The sequence below is a fragment of the Balaenoptera physalus genome (assembly GCF_965194825.1).
Source record: "Balaenoptera physalus genome assembly, chromosome: 2".
Taxonomy (NCBI): Eukaryota; Metazoa; Chordata; class Mammalia; order Artiodactyla; family Balaenopteridae; genus Balaenoptera; species Balaenoptera physalus.
The window spans coordinates 100,145,168-100,168,968 of record NC_138883.1 but is presented as its reverse complement, the minus strand read 5'-3'; the positions used below and the strand labels follow the sequence as shown (position 1 = coordinate 100,168,968).

The 23,801-nt window shown below is 37.9% G+C and overlaps 1 protein-coding gene and 1 long non-coding RNA gene across 2 annotated transcripts in view; one reads left to right on the top strand and one right to left on the bottom strand.

The window, feature by feature from the left end:
- The window catches only part of UNC13C (unc-13 homolog C), a 774,694-nt gene that overhangs the window by 39,239 nt on the left and 711,654 nt on the right, over nt 1–23,801 (bottom strand). The window contains exons 30-31 of the mRNA XM_082444694.1: nt 22,907–22,987; nt 14,615–14,762 (exon numbers count right to left, since the gene is read on the bottom strand). Coding sequence (XP_082300820.1) covers nt 14,615–14,762; nt 22,907–22,987 — 229 coding nt within the window. The remainder of the gene's footprint in view (nt 1–14,614; nt 14,763–22,906; nt 22,988–23,801) is intronic.
- Nucleotides 1–23,801, top strand: part of LOC309654341 — a 201,072-nt gene that overhangs the window by 119,942 nt on the left and 57,329 nt on the right. The gene's annotated exons all lie outside the window — the stretch shown is intronic.

Here is a 23,801-nt window from a genome sequence, read left to right as displayed (position 1 = left end):
CTTTATTACATCTTAATTCTGCTGCTCATATAGATTACTTATGGTAGGCTAATGACAAGGAGTAATGACTATGGGCCAAAATTGGTTTTACTCATATGTCCAGAGCATTACTCTAAATGTTAGAAAAATCAGCTTTCCGATAAAAGCTTTGGTTAGTGGGCTGGTTAGTGAAAAAGGTCCTGTGTTTACAGTTTGAAAAATTTGGATTTGAGCCCAGTTCTACTACTTAATATTGATGTGACTCTTACAAGTCACCCAATCTCACCCTGAAGACCTGTCTTCTCATCGGAGAATGCGTATAGTCTCCTGTTCTTTATAGGATCACTGAGAGGATCAAGTAGGATACACAGGTATGCTTTGTATAATGGACATTTGGACCCTGTTTGTCTAGGATTCACTAGCCTTGCCATCTAAATAACTGTAACTTTTTACCTGCTAATTTCCAAACTGGCCTACTCCAAAGGAAAAGAAAAATTGACATTCTTCATTTGCATTTCCAGTACATCCGTCTATTCATCTATTGCTTTGAATTTCCTCATAGTGGCTTTCCTGCCTTTCAGCACCATTTTCTTTCCTTTCTTGAATGATGTAGGACATGATGCCTATAGTTTTGCTCTGCTTAGTTTGATTCTACCTTGGGGGTTATTATTGCTAAGGGCGATGCTCTATCAAGTTACCTTGTCTTTTCAGTTAAAGAGAATTCAAGGTGTTTATAAACCAAGGGAATGAAATGACTTCCAGTGGAAAATGAAATGAGGCATAACCGCACATAAGACAGCCATACAATTTAGAGCTAGAGGATCTAATGTATTCTAAACCAATCACAAAATTTTACATTATAAACACATACGTAAACGGCCAAGTTTTCCCATAGAAATTGGCCTTTCAATCACATCATATTGTTCATCAATAAAAACTGAACTGAAAATAATTGAAAATAACCCCTTTTGTATGGAATCACAGGCAGGAGTCAAGTTTCTAGGTTCTTCTACTATACTAAAAAAGCAATATCATTTGAAGTGAAAGCTAAAATATGAGGAGAATGAGAGGAAAATATGCAGGCTTGAATATCAACTTTGGCCAAGAAGAAAGTGCTTTTGTTTTCTTTCATAAAGACTTTTCTGTATTTTACCTTTTAGGATGTGTGTGTGTGTGCGTGTGGAGTCTACATGAGGCTCTTCCTTTGAGGCTATAAAGCACATACTTTCATTTGGAAAAAAAACATTTTTATTGACTCCATACTTTCTTCTTATGCTTCTCCAGTGCTCTGATCTAGAGGTTTCAGCCTGGAAACACTAAAAAAAATTGCCTGAAATGATTGTTTGCAGCCAATGCCTTGAATGAGCTACAGGTGACATCATTATAGGGCGTGCCTCTGTGTAAGGCTTAACAACAGTTCTCAAAGTGTGGTCCCCGGACCAGGAGCATCAGCAACTCCTGGGAACCTGTTACAAATGCAAAGTCTCGGACCCAACTCCAGACCTAATGAGTCAGAAATTGTAAGAGTGAGGCCCAGTAGTCCGTGTTTTAACGAGCCCTGCAGGTGATTCTCATGTGCACTAAAGTTTGAGAACCACACATTTATTGTTACAGAAACCCAAAATGAAGTAATTAACGCATTTCTTAAGTACATATAAATGGTCAGCACCCTTAGGTCTTTCTCACGGTACTGAAGGCCATCACCCGGTTTAACAGTAGGCTAATAGCAATGATGCTCATAATTCCTATTTTTCCTAGTTGGCCCTTGTCACGAGCATGATGATTTACCCGCAGGACTCACAGGGAGCTATAAACTTGTCCCTTCTGAAGTGCTTAGACTCAGAGACCTTTTAAGGCGCTAGTAGCAAAAGTGCTTAAATGGCACTGATATTTACCCTGCCCTGATCTTCACCTTCTGTTTCCCAGCCACGGCTTTCCCTCTGAATGGTGGCTTGCTCCGTGATTTCACTTATCCTTCCTTGCTCTGTGTCCTTCCCCAGAGCTTGTACCCTCTCCCCAGGATTCAGGAATCACCTCCTGAACGTAGTTGAAGAACCAACCACTCTCTCCACTCCCTTTCCCATCTGCCCAGTGGACATAGTCCCTTGTATGTCCTGCTATTAACACTGACGTAAATAAAATTGAATTTATCACTTGCATCAAAACAGCTCCCTATCAACACTTCTACATTTTGCTTAGCGGTAGTTTTCACTGATCTACAGGTTACCTAAGTTTACCACTCTTTCTCCTTTGCTTGCTTTATTTTGTAATGACCTGTAGTTTCTTCCTTCATGATGTTTCTCATATTCATCCCTTCTTGTCTGTTCCTGCTATTACTACATTTAGACTGTAAATATTTAAACTGCAAAACTATTTACCAAGAGGTTTCCTTCCCTTCCCTTCCCTCTTCCTTCTCCCTTTCTCCCTCCTTCCCTTCCTCTCTCCATCCCTCCCTTCTTTTCTGCATTCTTTCCTTCCTTTCTTCCTTCCCTCCTATGCAAAAGTAGATGGAATAGCATGAGTCCTTTAGGTTAATCTGTTGACCTCCCCTTTCTTCTGGGCCTCACATTGACTGCAGGTCAATCTCTACACTCCTGGGCCTGACATTCAAAGCTCTCCAAGTTCTGATCATAACCTATTTCTTCCATCGCCCCTCCATTCACTCCTCCCTACAGACCCTTTACTCCGGTGGTTCTCAAACTCGGTTACCTGGAGGGCTGGTGAAAACACAGACTTTTGGGCCTTAAACCTGGAGTCTCTAACTCAGCACTGGGGGTGAGGCTTAAGATTTTGCAATCCTAGCAAGTTCTCAGGTGTTAATGGACCAAATGCTTGTGTCCTTTCAAAATCCATATATTGAAGCTCTAACTTCTAATGTGACTGTATTTCAAGACAGGGCCTCTAAGAAAGTAATTAAGGTTAAAAGAGGTCATAAGAGTGGGGGGGCCCTGACCCAACAGGATTAGGGTCTCTATATGAAGAGACACCAAGAGAGTGTGCTCTCTCCACCATGTGAGGACACCAGGAGATGAGAGCTACCTCCAAGCCAGGAAGAGGGCTCTCACCAGAAACTGAATCTGCTGGCACCTTCAGCCTCCAGGACTATAAGAAAATACAATTCTTTGGTTTAAGCGACCCAGTCTGTGGCAATCTGTTACTGTGGCCTGAGCTGACTGATGCACCGGGAGGCCCTGACACTGCTACTCCTGGGACTCCACTTTGAGAAGTACTTCTTCTTGTAGATGTGGACTCTGTGCCTTGCAGACATGCCCTCCTCTTCTCCTCTTACCTGAACCTCAGACATTCGTCAAAGCCCACCTTGAGCCACACTCCTCTGAATCCTCCCAACTCTCCTGCCCACAGTCATTTCTCCCTCCTTGAAAGCCCTTAGTACTTGGTCTTTAGATTCACCTGGTATTTAGCGTAAGCTACCTTGTGTGATGCTTTTTCCCTCTCATGTAGTTGTTTTTAGCTTCATTGTAAGCTCCTTGGAGCAGAGAGTTTTCCCCCTGTGTCTCCTACCAGCATAGCGCTTTGTGCATATACCAAGTGTTCAAAAAATATACAATTATTTGACAACCATGGCGTGCATGGAGAAGAAGTTCATAGAAACTGCAGGTGTGAATCCTTCATGTGTCAGTGTGGTAGGTTTCTCAGTCACTCTGAGAGCCCCTTGGTAACGAGGTACAGCTCACAGAGGAGCATGTGAGTGACTATCAGCTTCCTTGCTCAGAGAGCTGCATCCTAAGACAGTTCCTCTCTGTTCATGTTTGTAAAAGAAAGAGGTACTTTTTAGACAGTGTGCCCAATATCAGTGATGCACTAAAAATTAACATTTACTGAGAGATTGCTGTGCACTAAGCACTTCACATGTATTACCATTGTGATCCTCCCAGGACCCAGTGGACTTTGGAATTGCTATGTTATCCATTTTACAGATGGGAAAATTGAGGCTTAGAGAAGTTAAGTGACTTGTCTCAAGGTCAGATAGCCAAGCAGAGGTAGAGCAGATGCTTGGGCCATGACTGCATGGTTCCCCATTTCCCTGTTTTAACCAACATACCAATTTCTTGCCCCTTCTTCTCCATAAATAAGCAGAGACCTTTATGCTAGAGGTTTATACAAGCTTGACTTTCAACCTTTAAAGATTGAGATTTACTATTTCCATTTTACTTAACACAGTTCTTATTTCTTTTTCTAAGATAAATTAAACACTGAATAGCAAGGCTTAACTTCTAGTGCCACGGGATAACCGAAGGAGAAAACAGTTATAAAGGGCACATGGAGGTTGTAAAGCAATAGTCTGCAATTTTCAATTAATGCTAGTGAACCCACTGGTCACAGAAACCTGTTCTCAGTGAATAAAAACAGATGTTACGGCTCAGAGGATCCAGAGAAATTGTTTTGTGTTTTGCTTTCTTGACTCAGTGATTTGAAGAATGTTTTTCTGACATCTCAGTTTGTCAGCATTTCCATAAAATTCCCAACAACTGATTCTAACCTCTGTTTCACTTTCTAATCAGTCCTAAAACAAAAATAACAACAATAACAAAAACATTGAAGAATATCATAATTACCCATAATAAGAAAGTGTTAGATAATTGTAAGAATACCTGTTTTATCACTGATTTAGCATTTGCTTAATTTTAATCAACGCATTACACAATTACTCTGGTCATTTTCTTCATAAAATAAGATTTATAAATAATTAAATTACATATACACATATAGCATATATATGTTTGTAAATATAACACGTATGTGTAGTTCATACTCTAAAATTCTCCTACCAACAGAGCAATTTTGAGATCCTTTGAATCGTAAGGAGAAGGTTTAATTGGGCTGTTAATTTCATCCCACGGATTTAAATCCAAGGTCCTGAAAGACATTAAAACCTACCACCTTGAACTGATTATACCTTGGTATTCAATGAAACTAATTTACTTTGCAGATCAAAATGTGTTCTCCACATATTTCTTTTAAAATTATGATTCAACAGAAATGCCTGGACTTTCTTTGATAATTTGAAAGTGCAGAAAATTATAAGCAGGCAGAAAAGAAACATAATTTCACCACACAGAAGTAAATATTGCTTTATTTTAATACCCTATAAAAGAAATTTATTATCCTAAATTTCTATTAATTTGACAAGATTTATTTCACCAGCTCATGCCTATTAGAATGCTGAACTACATCTTGAACCTGCTCGCATGTCTCCATAGTTATTCACACAGCCTAGCCTCCAACCTGGCTGCCTTCTTTTGTCTTGTCTCCCTTCAGTCTTTTTCTGCACACTGTACCCTTGCTCAAATCACTTCAATGGCAACTACTGCTCTTGGGTGAAATGAGCATCTCAAAAGAGCGCCCAGAGGCAGTGTGGAATATCAGACCAATAATCCAAAGACGTCTGTCTGACTTTGCAGGGCTGTTCTCAGACTCAGGTGCGAAAAAAGGTATTTGAAGATGCCTGTAAACTATAGTAAACTCCACGTGTGAGTGGTTATTCGTTAGATCTTTGAACGTAATGCCAATGTCAAGTGCTTTTGGTTGTTGTTTGTTTTGTTTTAGAAACAAAATAATTTTTATTTAATTTTTTGGTTTAATTTTAGAAAAATATGCACATTACTCATTATCAGAATTGTTTAAATCCAACTTAGCCTTTACGATGCAACTAACAGAGAGTACTTTAAGTGAGAAAGCAGTGTTCTAATACCACTGATATTCTGCATAGTCTTGGAATGAGATCTAGTTCTCACCCAATTGAGAAATGAAAAGATACCTTTCCCTTACACACAGTTGTATGGGTAGTGTTATGGAAAAATTAATCTTTCAACTATTTATGCTAAAAAATGAATGAAGCAATAATGGAAGTACCCTTTTTCTGACCTAGAAATATGCATACTTAGATGAGCGCACAAAGAATGATAATTTCCCCATTACACGACATACAACAAACACCTGCTTAGTCTGTGCTATGAGGGCTCTTAAACTTTGCAAATTTCACCAGTGGTTCCCAGTTGTCTCAATCTTACTTCCAGTTTTTAGAGATGAAACTGAGCAAGATAAACTGCATTATGAGAAAGTGGGAGCTGGGATTTTGATGACTTGGCCAGAGTATAACAAATATTCTTGTGAGTGAAAAGCTAATATACTCTTCTGTTCATTCTGGGTAGCTCAGTCATCAAAATGCAATGTTTTTTTGTTTCTCATTCCAAAGGTAATTATTCTAATGCTTGATTTGTTTATTTTAAAATGTTAATCTTTGATGACCTGAGTGAAAGAGTTGGCATGGAAGAAAAACCTAGCAAAGCCATGAAGATTTGCCTTTGTATGCATCGGGGTATCATTAGCAAACAGATGGAAACTCAAATTAGGGTAATTTTGGATGGTTTAAGAAAGAGACTGTGAAGGTTTAGGTGGTGGGTTAGGGAAAACACGAGGGATAGTGGGGCTGTTAATACCCATAATCCCTAAAGCCTGAGGGGCGGAAGTCGCTACTGTGGTCCACAAGGAGAGTCTTCTAGGCAAGGCAACTTTGAGAGGCTTAGAGTCAAAGGACAAAGTCAGCTTGAATGACTGGATCATGCCCAGAGGGAGCGGACAGAATGAATACCTTACCTCACTCTTTCCTCCCCCACAGCTTTGCAGGGGCTCCCTACTGGCTGAACCCAATGGGAAACAAGGAGTAAGAGAGTCTATTGTTGTAATCAATACGCCCAGCCCCAGGGAGAAAGTAGGGTGGATTCGAAGGGGCAAATGGAAGATATTCAGCACAGCCTTTCATTGTAGTTTTAACTAGCATCTAACACAAAGGCTGGCACATGGCAAATGCTCCTAAAAATGAGTCAAATGAAAGGGTATATGAAAGCATCTGTGACCTAAACTGAACACAGTAGTGTATTTCATTTTTTCCTGGTTATGTTTAAGTTCATGTAACAGATTGAATAACACATGGTGATTTCAAGAGTTTAATACAAATCCGTGATCTTATTCTCTCCATCTAACTTTATATAGCCCTTTGTATTTCTCCAGTGGCACTTACTATCTTCTACCTTGTATAGAAACTACTGAACACTATCAGCCATCAAACTGTAAACTTCTCTCTCTCTCTCTCTCTTTCCCCCCTCTTCTCTATCCCTCTCCCTCTCCTCTCTCCCTCTCCCTCTCTTTTGGGCTGTAAATATACTTGCTTTCAATAAAGATTTGTAATGGCATCAATTCAAATATGAGGACTATGTCATATCACACAATTTAAAATTTTCTGCATTTAATTTCCCAGCATTTATTTTTTCTAAAATTCACTAACACACCTACTTTGTATCCAGCACGATACTGAGCACTTAGATTTGAGGGATGAGTAAGCAAGGCCCTGTCTTCTAGGATTTACATTGGGAGAAGAGAGAAATGTAGATTAGCACTCATGATATGAGTCTACGTGCAAGGGGAGTGGTACAAAATGATCTTTCTGCTGGTGGGGGACAAGGGTGAGAAGAGTAGAAAAGAGAAGAAAGACCAAAGCAGCAATAGCCTAAACACGCACGCGCGCGCGCGCGCGCGCGCGCGCACACACACACACACACACACACACACACACACACACACACACACACACACACACACACACACACACACACACACACACACACACTAGACTCTAGAGGAGTGAAATCAGCCTATGTTAGAAAGGGCTTTTGGAAAGCAGGATGCATTTTCTTATTCTCAACTTAGATTCCTACAGTACAATTACTTCCAATTAACATTCAAAAGATGCCCTGGCCACTAAGTCTGCCCAGTAACTGGGGCCAGAATGCGAAGAAACTGGGAAGCAAGGAAGACGTTCAGGGATAGAGTTTGTTGCTGATGTGAAAATGATACCAACTGAAAGATTACCTCCTGAACAGAAGGGAGCTTTAGTCTTACCAAAATGAGAAGTAAGGAGTATGAAGTGTAACCCCAATTATTCAAAACTATGGAGAAGAAAGCGCGGGGTGTAGGAAGTAATAATATTCTGCTTTCTTTGCTGACTAAAATAAGTGTGAAATAGTGGGAAGGGCGTTGTCTTTGCCACTTATCTATATGACTTTAGCAAGTTTCTTAATCTATTTGTGACTCATTTCTTAACCTGAACAAGAATGGATGAAGTTACTCACCTCGCAGGACTGGTTGGGAAGACTGGCACAGCGGTGGACAACTTGCTTTCAGTGCCCAGTATTGCTCAGCATTACTGTAACCTTATCTAACATATCTCTACCTTGGGAAAGGATTCAGTGTGCTCAGACCATATCACATCACCACTCCTACTAAAGTTATTTGTGTACAGCTTTTTGACTGCACTGAAGAGCCTCACCCAGCGTTGAATGTCGTCAGACCAACTGCAATATTTGAAGAGCCAAATCGCATAAATTCTCAATTTTTCCACTGCATAAGAAATGCTAACCTCTTGTCTTAGAAGGCAGTGCTAGCTAGTGGAATCCCACTGTCCCAGGGATAAGACAGGGGCATAGACGTGTTGGAGGGGATTCTGGTGATCTCTGAAAGGCTTATTAGCTAAAATGAGAGACCACTTCTGACTGTGCTTTCAAATCAGTATTAAACTGAAGATGGCTAAATGAACTTTATTTAGCCTGAAGACATTCCTCAGCATTTTCTCCCACAGGTGGCATCAAGGTGAAGTTTCAGCTGTGGTCCTTGGCCTAAAGGCTAATCTCTTTATTTTGATGCCAGCTCTTCTGCCAACTAAATATTATTAATGTTAAGTTCTACATTTCTGATAAGAAGACACATTTTCTACAGTGAACCACTTCACAAAGGGTTTCTTTTCTTCTTATGGACATATCTTTTGTAATTTGAAGAACATAATTAGAGATAATTAATGCTTTATACATAATGAATGTATTGAAGCATATTCGTAGATTCAAAATGTGAGTCAGTAGCTATCTGATTTACATTTCAGATTAAAATATATTATACTCTACTTTAGCAGGAAACAAGTTATTAAAATGACCAAAACGATATGATTTAAATTTTAAGAAATTTCAAATAAGCAAGGACTCAAAGATATTGCTCATAAAAAGTTAAAAAGAGGACAGATTATAGAATAAAGACATTTCACTTCATATATTTTAATATATACAGTCATTTTTTTTTGTTTTTGCTTCATGAGCCATTTGTAACTTAGACATAAAAAATTCCCTTTGTCTTTAAAGCTTTTTAGATTTAGGTTCCTCAAGCTGTAATAAATGCTCAGGTAAGGAAACAGAATATGACACAGGATAGGTCAGCAATTAATCATTCTATGCCTCATTCCAAATTGTGTTATCCATTGAAAAGAATTCTACTTAATATGTTAAAGTTTTATACATTTTTCACTGTCTGCTACTGCATGAAATATTCAAAGAGCCCTTGGTATAATGAAATAGCTGTTACAGAAGCTTTTTTTAAAATGATGATGAATATTGTAATTAAGATTCAAGAAATGAATTTTGTACCAGCTTCTAAAACTGTAAGTAACACATTTTTGAGAAACCACAATAAAAAAGTATAAATTTTCAAGCTAACTACCCAATTTAAGCCATAGGGCCAACTCCAAGAGGAGAACATGGTAATTACTTTAAATATTAAAATAATTTCTACTAATGTTACACAAAATAGTTAACAGTGCAAAGAACTCTAAGGTACTTTTAAACACTATCTATTAGTGGTGATATGGTGAATTTTGCTTTAAAAGCAAAACAAACACTTTTTCCTCATAAAAATATACTGTGGATATGCTTGACATGTTGGGATTTTAAAATTAAGAATGCAAGTATATTCTTTCCTGGACAGTTTCTGAATCCAGAATGCCTTCCTCTTTCTACCTCCTCATGACTCAGTTTTCCCACTGACTGTTCTGCCTTTCCGGTCTTCCCAAGGCAAAATTTTCCCTCTTCTAACATGACATGTTACATCACTTCTCATGTTGTTTCAGTCTAGTATTAGAGCAGGGTGTCCCAACCTCAGCACTACTGCCACCTGGAGACTTGAGGTAACTTCTTGTTGTGGACTGTCCTGTGCACCGTAAGACGTTTAGCAGCCTCCCTGCTCTCCCCCCACTAGATACCAGTAACATGACCACCACTCCCAGATGAGACAAGCAGAGCTCTTCAGATATTTGTAAATTAATTGCCCTGGGGGGACAAATTCACCTCTGCTTGAGAACCACCATATTAGAGCACCTGGTGTACATGACACTATGTTCAGCTTTGAATATATGCCCCGTGGTGTGGGACTTTATTCAGAGGTGATGCTCAGTAAACATTTGTTAAGTGAATGCAGCATAATATGGTGTTTTCTTACTGCAGTACCTTGCTAGACTAATAAACAGGATACTCTTATAAATCGAACTCTCAGTTTCACTTGAGGACTTAAGAATACTTCTCTATCCATTTGGCATTTGTTTATTTTCCAATATTTGGAATAGAAAGAGGAGAGAAGACAGTGTTTTTTCCAAACTGATGGATTTCATTTGAACTCTGGGCTCATAAATTTCTAACGAAACTCTATCCCTTTTTTTTGTTTTTATTACTGGAGAAAGAGGACATCTAAATCTATTCTAAAAAGAGATCAAAGAAAGAGGAAAGGAAGGTGAAAATGGAGAGAATGGAGCAAGGGAAAAAAAGAGGAATAAAATAAAGAATAAGTGAGCAATATACAGCAGGTTTTTCTATACTCACAAGCCCATTTGTGTAAAAACTGAATTAAAAATATTTTTAAAGAAAGTATGTCTTTCAGTTTGAAGACAGTGAAAAAATAATTCATTAATATTCATTGTTTTTTTCCCATATATTTAATGTTACAATTAATTTGCTAACACAGATCAGGAAAAAACAGAAAGGAGAAAGAGATGTGAAAGAACATTTTAACAAGAGAGAGGGAAAGAAGAAAACGGAGTAAGGGAAGATTTTATGAGAATACGAGAACAAAATATGGATGCTTTAAAAAGCACAGTTAAATTTCTAAAGGATTCCAGGTTCTTTTACACAACATGTTGATTAAGTAACACTTGAATGATGATTCATTAATACTTGTAGAGTATGAGTTAGAAATGAAGGAGACCAAAAATCAGTTTGTGTTTTGTCAGTCATAAAGTAAATGAAATATGTAAAATTTGTTTCCAAATAATGTTCACTACTTTATAAGTTGAGTTTCTCTAATTAGTTCTATATTCCTAACTTAAGAAACCGTGAGAGAAAAAGCTCAAGTAATGGGGAAAAATTCATTCAGGGCATTTGGCCTTTATAATTTAATTAGCATCGAGAAGATGCAGGCATAATGGTTAAGAGCCCAGGATTTAGATCTAGAGGAGCTGACCTGGAATCTGGATCCTCACTTTCCAGCAGTGTGACCCTGGATTTGGGTTCCCCCGGGAGCAGAAAGTTGCGACAAGCATTCCATGGTAAATGGTCCATCTGGGAAGGCATCCTCCCTGAAGGGACGAAGCTTCATCTCACAGGGGAACTCTGGAGTTGGCGTAGAATTCATTTTAGAGTTGTCCCAACTGAGGAAGCTGACGTTTTGTCTGTTTTTTAATCTGCCAGCTTCCTGTCTTTCACTGGTTGAGGGCTGCTTCCTGGGGATCTGACAGCCCAGCGTACCCTGAATGGGGCTTCTCAGGCAGAGGGTAGCAGGGGTTTGCAGCGTGCAGCACTAGCTCCCATTTCAAATTTTATATTTGAAAGATACCATAACACCAGTATGGTCTTTCTAAATTGTATTAACAAAATATAAATTAGATTAACAAAAATTAAACATAATAAATATTCGCGGGTATTTGGTACTGAGCCAAGTTCTAGAAAATTATTTGAATAATTGCAACAATATTTACACTGGAAACTGAGACTTCATTTGGTCATTTTGGACTCTTCCTGATACGAGGATAGCAGGTACAAAAATGGGAGAGTTGATCCTACTATTAATTGTAAATGCGCATCTGCAGGGAGGATACCAAAGGAATCCAAGGGGTGGCACCCAAGTTTCTCTCTTTCAACACACCCCGTGTCAAATGTTCATGGAAGAGTAGAGCAGCCCATGTAAATAAGACCCTCGAGAATTCAACTTTTCTATGTTTCTCTGTCAGTTAAAGAACCCTGGAAGCTGAGGTTCCTTAGAAGCCAAAGGAAATATGGGCTGGCCCCGGGCATTTGGAAGTCATATATACAACCCATGATAGGGACTGTTATAGAAATGGGGATTGCATCCTTTAATATGTTCTATTTTGGGGTATGTCATACAGAATTCTAACATTCAGTGAATTTTCCTCTATCATCTCTCCTTTCCCTATTTTATAAGGGATATGGTACAGTTGCTAACTTTATTATTCAGTCTATGGTAATGAGTATTGCGATAGGATTGTGATAGAATTGGAAGAAAGGAACTGGATAAAAACTCAGAAACACTGCATCCATTAATTGATGAGACTTGGCTCGCCTCTGTTTTTGATTGAACAATGGTTATGTTCTATTAGGCAGCAGTGTTTCTCTCTTCCTCCTCCCCTCCCCCCAGTTTGAAAGTATAAGCAAGTATTTGAGCAGGTAGAAAGGAGAATTGTAGAGAGAGGGCAGGTGACAGTGGAGAAGTCCCCATTATCACCAAAGAAAGACGTGGAAAGCATATATGAGCTGCGGTGGGCCCCACTGGAGGAAGCTGGGCGGCAGCCTTCTGGCTGGGACCCCATTCCAGAGGGCTGGACACTAGGAGCAGACACTCAAGGAGCAGGAAGCCACAGTAGGTGCTGCAGGAGGCAAGAACTGAGGGCTCCCTGAAGGGAGCTGAGCAGATAGGAGGATCCCTAGCACGGGGCCCTCAGGAAGCAGGTACTGGACGCAGCTGTACAGGGGGCATTAAAGACATCTCCCTCCTCCCCTTCAGTTTCTGCTCCCAAAACCCTGAAGCAGAGAGGGATCTAGAAGATGATGGGGACGGGGGAGCAAAGGGCACTTCAAGTCCCCTTCACACCTCAGGTCCTTTGGGCCTGATCATGCTGGGCTGGGGGGCGGTTGGAGGGATGACAAGGGAGGGAGGGAGGAGATGGAAATAGTTTCCACTCGGCATGGTTGAAGGTAACTATCAGAGAAAAGGCAACCCATTTCATATCCATAGCCTACCAATTTCAATTATGCAAAAAAAAAAAAAAAAATTGTGTACTTAGAAAAAGCCAGAAAAGGGGAGTAAAAAAAGAAAAAGAAAGACCAAGACGAAAATAAGTTATGTTGTCAGGGATTATTAGGATTATGAATCCTCTTATTCTCCCCCATTATTTATTTTTGATGTTGCCAAACAATTCATACAAAAGAAAATCAACACGTGTGCCAAATTCCATACACCAAAATTGATATACGTATGTAGTTTTTTTGGTGTAACATCTATGTTGAAACATGGGTTGTGTGTATATACACATAATGTATACCTATAAAAGCAGAGAAAAGTTTTTATACACTCACATTCTTTGGGAATAAAGCAACGACACTATTCTGATAAGATGTGTTAGAATTGCATTCATATTTACACAGTTTAGAAAACCTTGAGGGATCATGGGTTGAAGGAGTAATGTATATCTTGACAAGGCTTTATGACTCAACTCTTTTCTCCTTTCTGGAACCATCCTAAAATGTAAGCTGGGTTTGAAGATCACATTAAGAGGAGTATTTATAGCATTTAGTCGGATACTATCAGAAAGCACAAAGCATAATATTAAAGACAGGTCAAGCACCTACCTAGCACCTACCTACCTTGGCATTATCTTCCATGTAATTAGAAAAATGAAAATATCCATGACGAAACATAGACAAGTCTGGAGCATTTTCATCAGAGGAAAAAGATCCGTATGCTTCCTTTGAAGGAGCTCTCATGAATGAAGATAGTGTCCTCTTATTTCTTTTTATTATATCTGGGAGGCAATTTATTATGTTCTAGAGTTTGAGCCTGCATTTGGCTTTTTTTTTTTTTTTTGACTCAGAGGGACATTTTCAATAATCTCTCAGAAATGCCAGATCTTAAATACATGGAATTACCAAAATATAATAAATCACAAAGCAACTTGAAAGAAAGGTTAACAGTAATATCCTAGAAGCTTATGAGGTGGGAACTTTGCCACATGAAACAGATCTGAGTTTCCAATAAAATACTTGGCTCATTTCAAAGTAAGTTAGAATTTTTCTCATATAAAATTAGGATTAAATGATGTTGCCCTCCTGAAAACCCGATAGCAGGAGATTTTTGCATTTGAAGGCAGGATTTGGGGAATTATGCTCTTACTTTGGAAGTTACCAAGACCAACAAACACTAACTCTTTTGTTCTAAATTGAGAATATCACAGTTATGGATATTCAAAACTAGGGTTTACTAAATTTTATGAACTTAGAATCAACAGCAAAGGTCAACCACTCTATACAGTTTTAGTATTGAGCATATCCCAGTGTTATTGAAATTATAAAATAATTTGCTAAAGATTGGGCAATTTTCTATGAATAATAATTACCCATTCTTATTGCTGCTTTAATTTATTATAGTCAAATTAGAGATATTATTTATAATGATTTCTATGTTGAAGTTTAGTTGTGTTCAGTTTACTTATTCTCACATCCAATGTGTTACTTACTCTGTGAGGTTTGAGTGTCTATGAATTTCTTTATCAAGGCATCAGTTGTTTGAGTATAAAGACTGAGAGCGTATCTCAGAGACTGAAGATCTGGGCTTTTCTCCAAGAAATTCTTTTTCAGGCCATTTCCTCCTGCATGAAAGTATTGCTAAAAAGAAAAAAATAATGTAAGCAGAGGCATTTAGAAAGAAGTATTAGATGAAGGATTTTATTGCCGTAATCGTGAGGCTCAAATGGAATAATACAGTATGATCAACATGAGGTAGATACAAAGAAATAGCACCAGATGGCCATTGCCAAGTCATCACCATGTAGTTCAGGTTCCCTCAGTATCTCTGAAGGGTTGCTCTGCATCACAGACATCAGATCCTCGCAGCTTAAGACTTTTCCTCTCATTCAACACTTAAGTTAAAGAAATGGGATCGTGAAGATGCAGTGGCCAGCATGCTTACAGAATGCCAGGTTTAGATACTGTGTCAACTTGGTTGTTGACTTCTGTTTCCAGAACGTGAGAAAAACATCCAGGGTTGTCAAATTTCATAAAGAAGGTATCTCCTGGTCATGTATTTTCCAGATACTAGTTTGCAATTCTAGGACAGGTGCCCACTGCTCCCATCTTCCCCATGATCTAATCACACAATGGTGCACACATAGGCCAACCTGAGGATGCAGAGTGGTCCTTGGAAATCCAACATCTCCTGAACCTTGTGTCTGAGAAATGCAATGAAACACAGAGCTTCTTTCTTCTTCTTTTTTTGCTCTTGTCATCCAGCAAACTCAAAGCATTGCAATATTTATAGGTACGATAATAGAGAACATATATATTTGACAATAAATGAGGTGATTGAGGGATATGAGCATTCCTAATGCTGCAGGTATTAAGTACAGACATCACTTTGGAGGGCTCACTAGAGATACGTGATAGGACTAAGGATGTTATTTCCCAACCATTTATAGATGATAATGTGTTTATAGTATTCTATTAATGTTAGATAAATGGTTCTCTCTCTCTCCCTGCACCAACAATGCTAAACTACACCCTCATTGCAACCTGCCTCGTACAATCTAGGATTCTCACAGAAGGGTATGTTTTGGAAAAGCTCAACAAATGATTCTGATCCACTCTCCTAAATGGTTATATGTTATCCCTCTATCCCACTTCTTAAAAATTTCTCAGGTGAAACATGTCAGTGAACTGAAAATTCATAATTGTCTCAGTTTTCTTCCCTAAGTAGAAACACACTCTGAGCATTTGTAGGCATCTGAGTGTAATTTCAGAGACCGTAATGTAGAGAAGACTAAGGGCACAGGCCTGAGGATGTAGGCAATGGTGATATGATCTGAAGAAAGTTGGCTACAACTGCAGACACCCTCCTCCCAAAGAAAAACCCATGGCCACTTACATTTCCATTCCACTCCAGCTGGGTGCACTGTGAAAACACAAGCTGCACCTAAAGCTACCTATGGTTATGAAGAGGGGGCACAGCAAAATGGGAAGAGCCTTTTCTTATTTTTAAAGAGTCAACAAAGCTGTAATATTTAAACTTTTTCTGTACCTTGATCTTCTTATATAAATGTTAAAATATTTTCACATGTAGAAAGTATTTATTGAAGACTGAGAGTCTGGAATTATTTCAGGTGCCTTGGTGGATGAAAAAAAAATATCAGAGTTCCTTTCTTTAGGAAAGGTGATATGATACTTAAAGTGGAAAAATATTAAATGAGTGTATTGAGAGTGGAAGGTTTCACTTGGATTTGTTTTTCCTGGAGGAGTGGTGGGGTGAGCTCTGGAGCTCTGTTTACGTAATGACCCAGGGAAGTATCAGATGAAATAACATACCCTAACTGTAAAGAGTAGTGGGATAAACTGAACCAGGACTAGGTGGCATCTGTGGAGGGGAAGGCATTCTCCCTCTCAATGTTTCCCAGACAAACTTCAGTTTTATCAAACCTGAGCATAAGTGCTGGAGAATTAAACTAGTAAAGTACAGGAAGAATAACGAGCAGCAGCTACAATGATGTTTCACGATCTCTTGGCAACTGAGAGTTGTCAGAAATGCAAATTAATTATTTCTGGTGGGATGCAACTGATGACTGTTTTGTGGCTAGATCTGTTTTGCCTCTATTTGTAAATTTATTTCAGCTTTCCTCATTGCTTATCTTTATGTGTGGTTCTTGGAAATCTTCTTTGAGCCAGTTATAAGATCTTACTGGTTCCCTCATTAATTGATGAGTTAAATAATATTTTGGACAAGTTTTACAACTGCATGAATGTCACAGTTATACTCTAATTTTTTAAATTAATTTTTATCGGAGTATAGTTTATTTACAATGTTATGTTAGTTTCTGCTGTACAACAAAGTGAATCAGTTATACATATACATATATCTACTCTTTTTTATATTCTATTCCAATATAGGTCATTACAGAGTACTGAGTAGAGTTTCCTGTGCTCTACAGTAGGTTCTTATTAGTTAACTGTTTTATATATAGCAGTGTGTATATGTCAATCCCGAACTCCCAATTTATCCCTCACCCCCCTTCCCCCTTGGAAACCATAAGTTTGTTTTCTATATCTGCGACTCTATTTGTTTTGTAAATAGGTTCATTTGTACCATTTTTTTTAAAGATTTCACATACAAGCAATATCATATGATATTTGTCTTACTCTGTCTTACTTCACTCAGTATGACAATCTCTAGGTCCATCCATGTTGCTGCAAATGGCACTATTTCATTCTTTTTCATGGCCGAGTAATATTCCATTGTATATATGTGCCACATCTTCTTTATCCATTCATCTGTTGATGGACGTTTACGTTGTTCCCATGTCTTGGCTATTGTAAATAGTGCTGCAATGAACATTGGGGTACATGTATCTTTTTGAATTATGGTTTTCTTTGGATATATGCCCAGGAGTGGGATTGCTGGATCATATGGTGGTTCTACTTTTAGTTTTTGAAGGAACCTCCATACTGTTCTCCATAGTGGCTGCATCAATTTACATTCCCACCAACAGTGTAGGAGGGTTCCCTTTTCTGTGTTTTTTAATCACAGTTTCAATTTCAGTACTTGTGATTGGTCTGTTCATATTTTCTAATTCTTCCTGGTTCAGTCTTAGAAGGTTGTATCTTTCTAAGAATTTGCCCATTACTTCTAGGTTGACTATTTTATTGGCATATAGCTGCTTATAGTAGTCTCTTATGATCCTTTGTATTTCTGTGGTGTCAGTTTTAACTTCTCCTTTTTCATTTCTAATTTTACTGATTTGAGTCCTCTCTTTTTCTTGATGAATCTGGCTAATGGTTTATCAATTTTGTCTTCTCAAAGAACCAGCTTTTAGTTTTACTGATCTTTGCTATTGTTTTCTTTGTTTCTATTTCATTTATTTCTGCTCTGATCTTTATGATTTCTTTCCTTCTGCTAACTTTGGGTTTTGTTTGTTCTTCTTTCTCTAATTCCTTTAGGTATAATGTTAGGTTGTTTATTTGAGATTTTTCTTGTTTATTGAGGTAGGATTATATTGCTATGAATTCCCTCTTAGAACTGCTTTTGCTGCATCCCATAGGTTTTGGATCATCGTGTTTTCATTGTCATTTGTCTCTACGTATTTTTTAATTTCCTCTTTGATTTCTTCATTAATCTCTTGGTTATTTAGTAACATATTGTTTAGCCTCCATGTGTTTGGGTTTTTTATGTTTTTTTCCCTGTAATTGATTTCTAATCTCATGGTGTTGTGGTCAGAAAAGATGCTCGATGGGATTTCAATTTTCTTAAATTTACTGAGGCTTGATTTGTGACCCAAGATGTGATCTATCCTGGAGAATGTTCCATGTGCACTTGAGAAGAAAGTGTAATCTGCTGTTTTTGGATGGAATGTCCTGTAAATATCAATTAAATCTATCTGGTCTATTGTGTCATTTAAAGCTTGTGTTTCCTTATTAATTTTCTGTCTGGATGATCTGTCCATTGGTGTAAGTGAGGTGTTAAAGTCCCCCATTATGATTGTGTTACTGTCGATTTCCTCTTTTATAACTGATAGCATTTGCCTTATGTATTGAGGAGCTCCTATGTTGGGTGCATATATATTTATAATTGTTATATCTTCTTCTTGGATTGATCCCTTGATCATTATGTAGTGTCCTTCCTTGTCTCTTGTAACATTCTTTATTTTAAAGTCTATTTTATCTCATATGAGTATAGCTACTCCAGCTTTCTTTTAATTTCCATTTGCATGGAATATCTTTTTCCATCCCCTCACTTTCAGTCTGTATGTGTCCCTAGGTCTGAAGTGGGTCTCTTGTAGACAGCATATATATGGGTCTTGCTTTTATATCCATTCAGCTAGCCTGTGTCTTTTGGTTGGAGCATTTAATCCATTCACGTTTAAGGTAATTATTGATATGTATGCTCCTATTACCATTTTCTTAATTGTTATGGGTTTGTTTTTGTAGGTCCTTTTCTTCTCTTGTGTTTCCCACTTAAAGAAGTTCCTTTAGCATTTGTTGTAAAGCTGGTTTGGTGGTGCTGAAGTCTCTTAGCTTTTTCTTGTCTGTAAAGCTTTTGATTTCTCCATTGAATCTGAGTGAGATCCTTGCCAGGTAGAGTAATCTTGGTTGTAGGTTCTTCCCTTTCATCACTTTAAGTATATCATGCCACTCCCTTCTGGCTTGTAGAGTTTCTGCTGAGAAATCAGCTGTTAACCTTATGGGAGTTCCCTTGTATGTTATTTGTTGTTTTTCCCTTGCTGCTTTTAATAATTTTTCTTTGTCTTTAATTTTTGTCAACTTGATTACTATTTGTCTCAGCATGTTTCTCCTTGGGTTTATCTTGCCTGGGACTCTGTGCCTCCTGGACTTTGGTGGCTATTTCCTTTCCCATATTAGGAAAGTTTTTGACTATAATCTCTTCAAATATTTGCTCGGGTCCTTTATCTCTCTCTTCTCCTTCTTGGAACCCTATAATGCAAATGTTGGTGCATTTAATCTTGTCCCAGAGGTCTCTTAGGCTGTCTTCATTTCTTTTCATTCTTCTTTCTTTATTCTGTTCCACAGCAGTGATTTCTACCATTCTGTCTTCCAGGTCACTTATCCGTTCTTCTGCCTCAGTTATTTTGCTACTGATTCCTTCTAGTGTATTCTTCATTTCAGTTACGTATTTTTCATCTTCATTCATTTGTTCTTTAATTCTTCTAGGTCTTTGTTAATCATTTCTTGCATCTTCTCAATCTTTGCCTCCATTCTTTTTCCGAGGTCCTGGATCATCTTCACTATCATTATTCTGAATTCTTTTTCTGGCAGGTTGCCTATCTCCACTTCATTTAGTTGTTTTTCTGGGGTTTTATCTTGTTCCTTCATCTGGTACATAGTCCTCTGCCTTTTCATTTTGTCTAAGTTTCTGAGAATATGTGTTTTGGTCTACAGGATGCAGGATTGTAGTTCTTCCTCAAAAGCTCAGCTTTAAATAGGGTTTCTCCATTGGCCTCTGTAGCAGCTTGCACATACTGATTAAGTTGTTAGCTGTCTGTTTCAGAGCTGTTGCCTTTCTCCTTTTATTTTCAAATACTGTTGATTTGGCTCAGTGTTGGCAGGTAAATGTTACGTCTCTAAGGCCAACCACGCCAGCTGCGGCAGATCATTGTAATTCTGTTTCTTGTGCCATGTTCTATCCTTTTAACTTACAATTGAAACTACCTGCAACTGGTATGACTAATCCAGTCCAATTAGAATTTTAGTATTTAAGAAAGTTAATATTTTCATTGGTACTTGTGTAGAGGTTGAAGGATTTCACATTATTTTAAATAATTAAAAAATAAACTAAATAATTGAAATACAGTATTTTAATTTAAAAAGAACTAATCTCTCTGTAGGAATATTACCTGTTTTGGCTTGCTGCATTTTCCTACACCTTGTTAACATTTAGTGAAATAATGAAACAGAAGCAAGGACACTGATTTTAGAGTTTGGAATCTTTTCTCAGCTCTGCCAATTACAAGCAACTCTGTGGCTTTAGGCAAACAAGTTAAACCTGCTTAGCCTCTGGTTTTTCATCTGTAAAATGTGAATGATCATTCTTGATGTACTTAACACCCAGGATGTTTACAAGGATCAGGAGAGATAATTTACGTATACGAAAGATGATTGAAATAATGCACAACACTATTTCAGTCTATAGTCTACAAATTCCATAGCATTCTCTTCCTTCAGTTCTCACTTTCTCATGTCCAGCTTATTTGCTTAAATTCAGCTAAAGAGGAATTAAGGATCATGTCTTTGGCAGCCTGGGTAGCATCTACTGCTTCAGTATAAGAATATCTTTCTCATGAAGTCTCTGCCTTACAGTGTTCCCTTTGCTGGGCTCCCAGCAGATATTGAATCACTAGCTTTTGTGGCTACAATTCTTTTAAGTAGTACTCCTCTTTCTCCTGAATTACTTTGCAGTCAACATTACAGTTAGTGCCTTGTAGTACAGTCAGGGCGAATCTCAGAATCAGAAAAGATAAAAGGGTCTCAAAGCAGGTAAAGCAGGTGTAGCATGGGGACCCCAGAGAAAAAGTTGGCATCACAGAAGTTGGGAAATAAGGAGACTGAAGACCTGACCTCAGACTATGAGGTTCAGAAGGACCAGGGTCAGACTCTGGTCCTGGAGAACAAGATAATGACATGGATCCATCTGCTGGATCTTGGACACCAGGCAGTAGTTTTTTCCTAAAGAGAAGGCAAGTGTCTGGTGGCTGAGGCTGAACTAAAATATCATTGGATGACCTGGGAAGGAAGATGGGATAGTTGAGCTGTCAACATGTAGATCAGGGGGATCTGCTTGGGGATCAGGATTGTCCCAGAGTTTGGGCAGAACTAGTCCTGTGGGAGGTGGTCATTTGTCCCCACCAAGAAGAATTAGAGAAATGCTGGGGTTAGGAACAGGAGCCAGGTCTGTCAGTACATTGAATGCCATTCTCTATTTTCACAGAACATATTTTTCTCGTGCTCTCTCTCAGAGTCATCCATTGACCTTATAAAATCCATGAAGGGCTGAATTCTGATTTTAAAAATCTTACTTTTTTTTTTTTTTTTTTTACTGTTCATGGTGTGCCTCGGAGTTATTTTTTCTACTAGCACTTCCTTATTTGTAGCCATTAGTGCTGCTATAACTCCATAGGGTCAGTCATTTCTTATTCATATTTTTGAAAATTATTTTCAAAAACAGGTTTTTTATCTTTTCCTTTTTCTTCATGTTTACCATTTTAAAAAATGATTTTGCAAAATGTTTATACTTCCAGCCCATACTCTGGCTGCATCTTTAGAAACTCCATCACTGTCATCTCACTGCTGAAATTCACACTCGCCACTTTCCACCAGGTGTCACAAAATAGTCACCTCACAAATTTCATTTTGCAGTTTTTGACACTGAAGCAGCAAAAGATGTCCTCTTATTAAATGCTGAAACTACAAAAGTCATGAAGTAATAGTTTTTTGAAGGTGTCCAATTGTTATACAAATAGAACTCTGTTTTAATGACTACCGTTGCAGTGTCTGTTTCTATCCAGTGAGATTATTCTGTGCTCGGAAAATGGCTTGTGGTAGCTCACAGTTCTTTGCTACACTATTCACACATCCTTGATAATAGATGCTTCCCCAAGTGAAGTATTGAGACATTGGACACAGTGCAAATTTAGGAGATGAATTAATTTTTCACTTTAATAAACTTTCACATATAAATATAAAATGTATGTATATAAATCTATAAAGAATCATATGAAAACTAAGAACTTCTAAGTTATGTTTTGAGATCTGCCTATATTTAGCCCACAATCCAATAACTTTTGGTCAACCTTTGGCTATGAAAAATTGATGCACACAATGCAATGCCTTTGCATTTTCAGCAGAAAACTAAATTATTGTCCTTACTAAGAGAGAAGAGAAAATTGATCTTTCCAAAACCATTTCAGCAAACATAGAAAACACAAACAGAAATTCTGTTAATCCTAAATCCCCTGAAGTATCTATTTAACTGGGCTTTGGGGGTACATGTCTTTCTTTGAAAACACCTGTTAAACATAAATTGCATACACATTTTCTAAAGGTAGACAAAGGAAGCAACTCTAAGGGCAGAGCAATATGGATGTAATAATGACATAGTATGGCCTAAGTCTGACACACTCCCAGAATGTATGTGTACAACTGTCTACTGTGTCTATGGATGGCACAGCTCTACAGATATGCATCTGGGGGTACCTTTCTCTGAGGGTACACAGAGAACTCTGGATCCATATCCAGGGACACTATAACCTTACCTTGATGGTAGCCAGGACCACCTCCATTATAGCACACTGTCTCCGTGTCAGACCCTTGGTATCCTCTCGAATCATGTGCTCCTGGAAAACAAACAACAAGTGAAAAACTGCTTATAAAATTACCAGTTCATTTATTTAACAACTGTTTTCAAACAAAATCTGTATATAATCCCTGTATGCAGATATTTCCCATTTGAGATATCTTTTTCATATGAACACATTTTAGAGGATGATTTTGTCAGATATTTAATAAGAATCCATTTTGCCAAAAGAAGAAATGCTTTTGAATGTTTACTTAAAAAGCAGTGCTTTGATTCATAGGTGGCTTTATTTTTCACCTGCAAGCTAATGGTAGGGGAAAAAAAAAAAGGAGATAAACCTGGAAAATGTGTGTCCAAGCTATTCCACCTTAAATCCTGCTTTCTGTTCTGTCACACAGAGGAAGGTCCATCATGTAAGGGATTTAGGAGGTAAATTTTAGCCTCATTCAATTATCACTGATAAAACCTACTTTAAGTATAATGCTCCCACTTTATTTTCTTTCTAGGATATCCTTAATACTTAGTCATTACCAGGAAAATTCCTAAAGAATTAACTGATTTCGGCTCTGGAGATTTTCTATATTTTAAAGTCATTTTTCAATATTTTGGAACTGATTTCCATATTAACAATGCATTTTCCTCATTGTTCACTATGAACTCTCTCTTTATTTAAAACTATTTTAGGGAAATGATGATAGAAAGTTGAAGACAACAATAAAGGAACTTTGTGTAAAAGAAAAATTTAGAAATTCCTGACCCCCATATTGATATAATCTCCCCAGGGCGTCCACTATTCTATGTCAACGACATTCAACAAATATTTATTGAGTGCTTATTATGTGCCAGCACTGTTC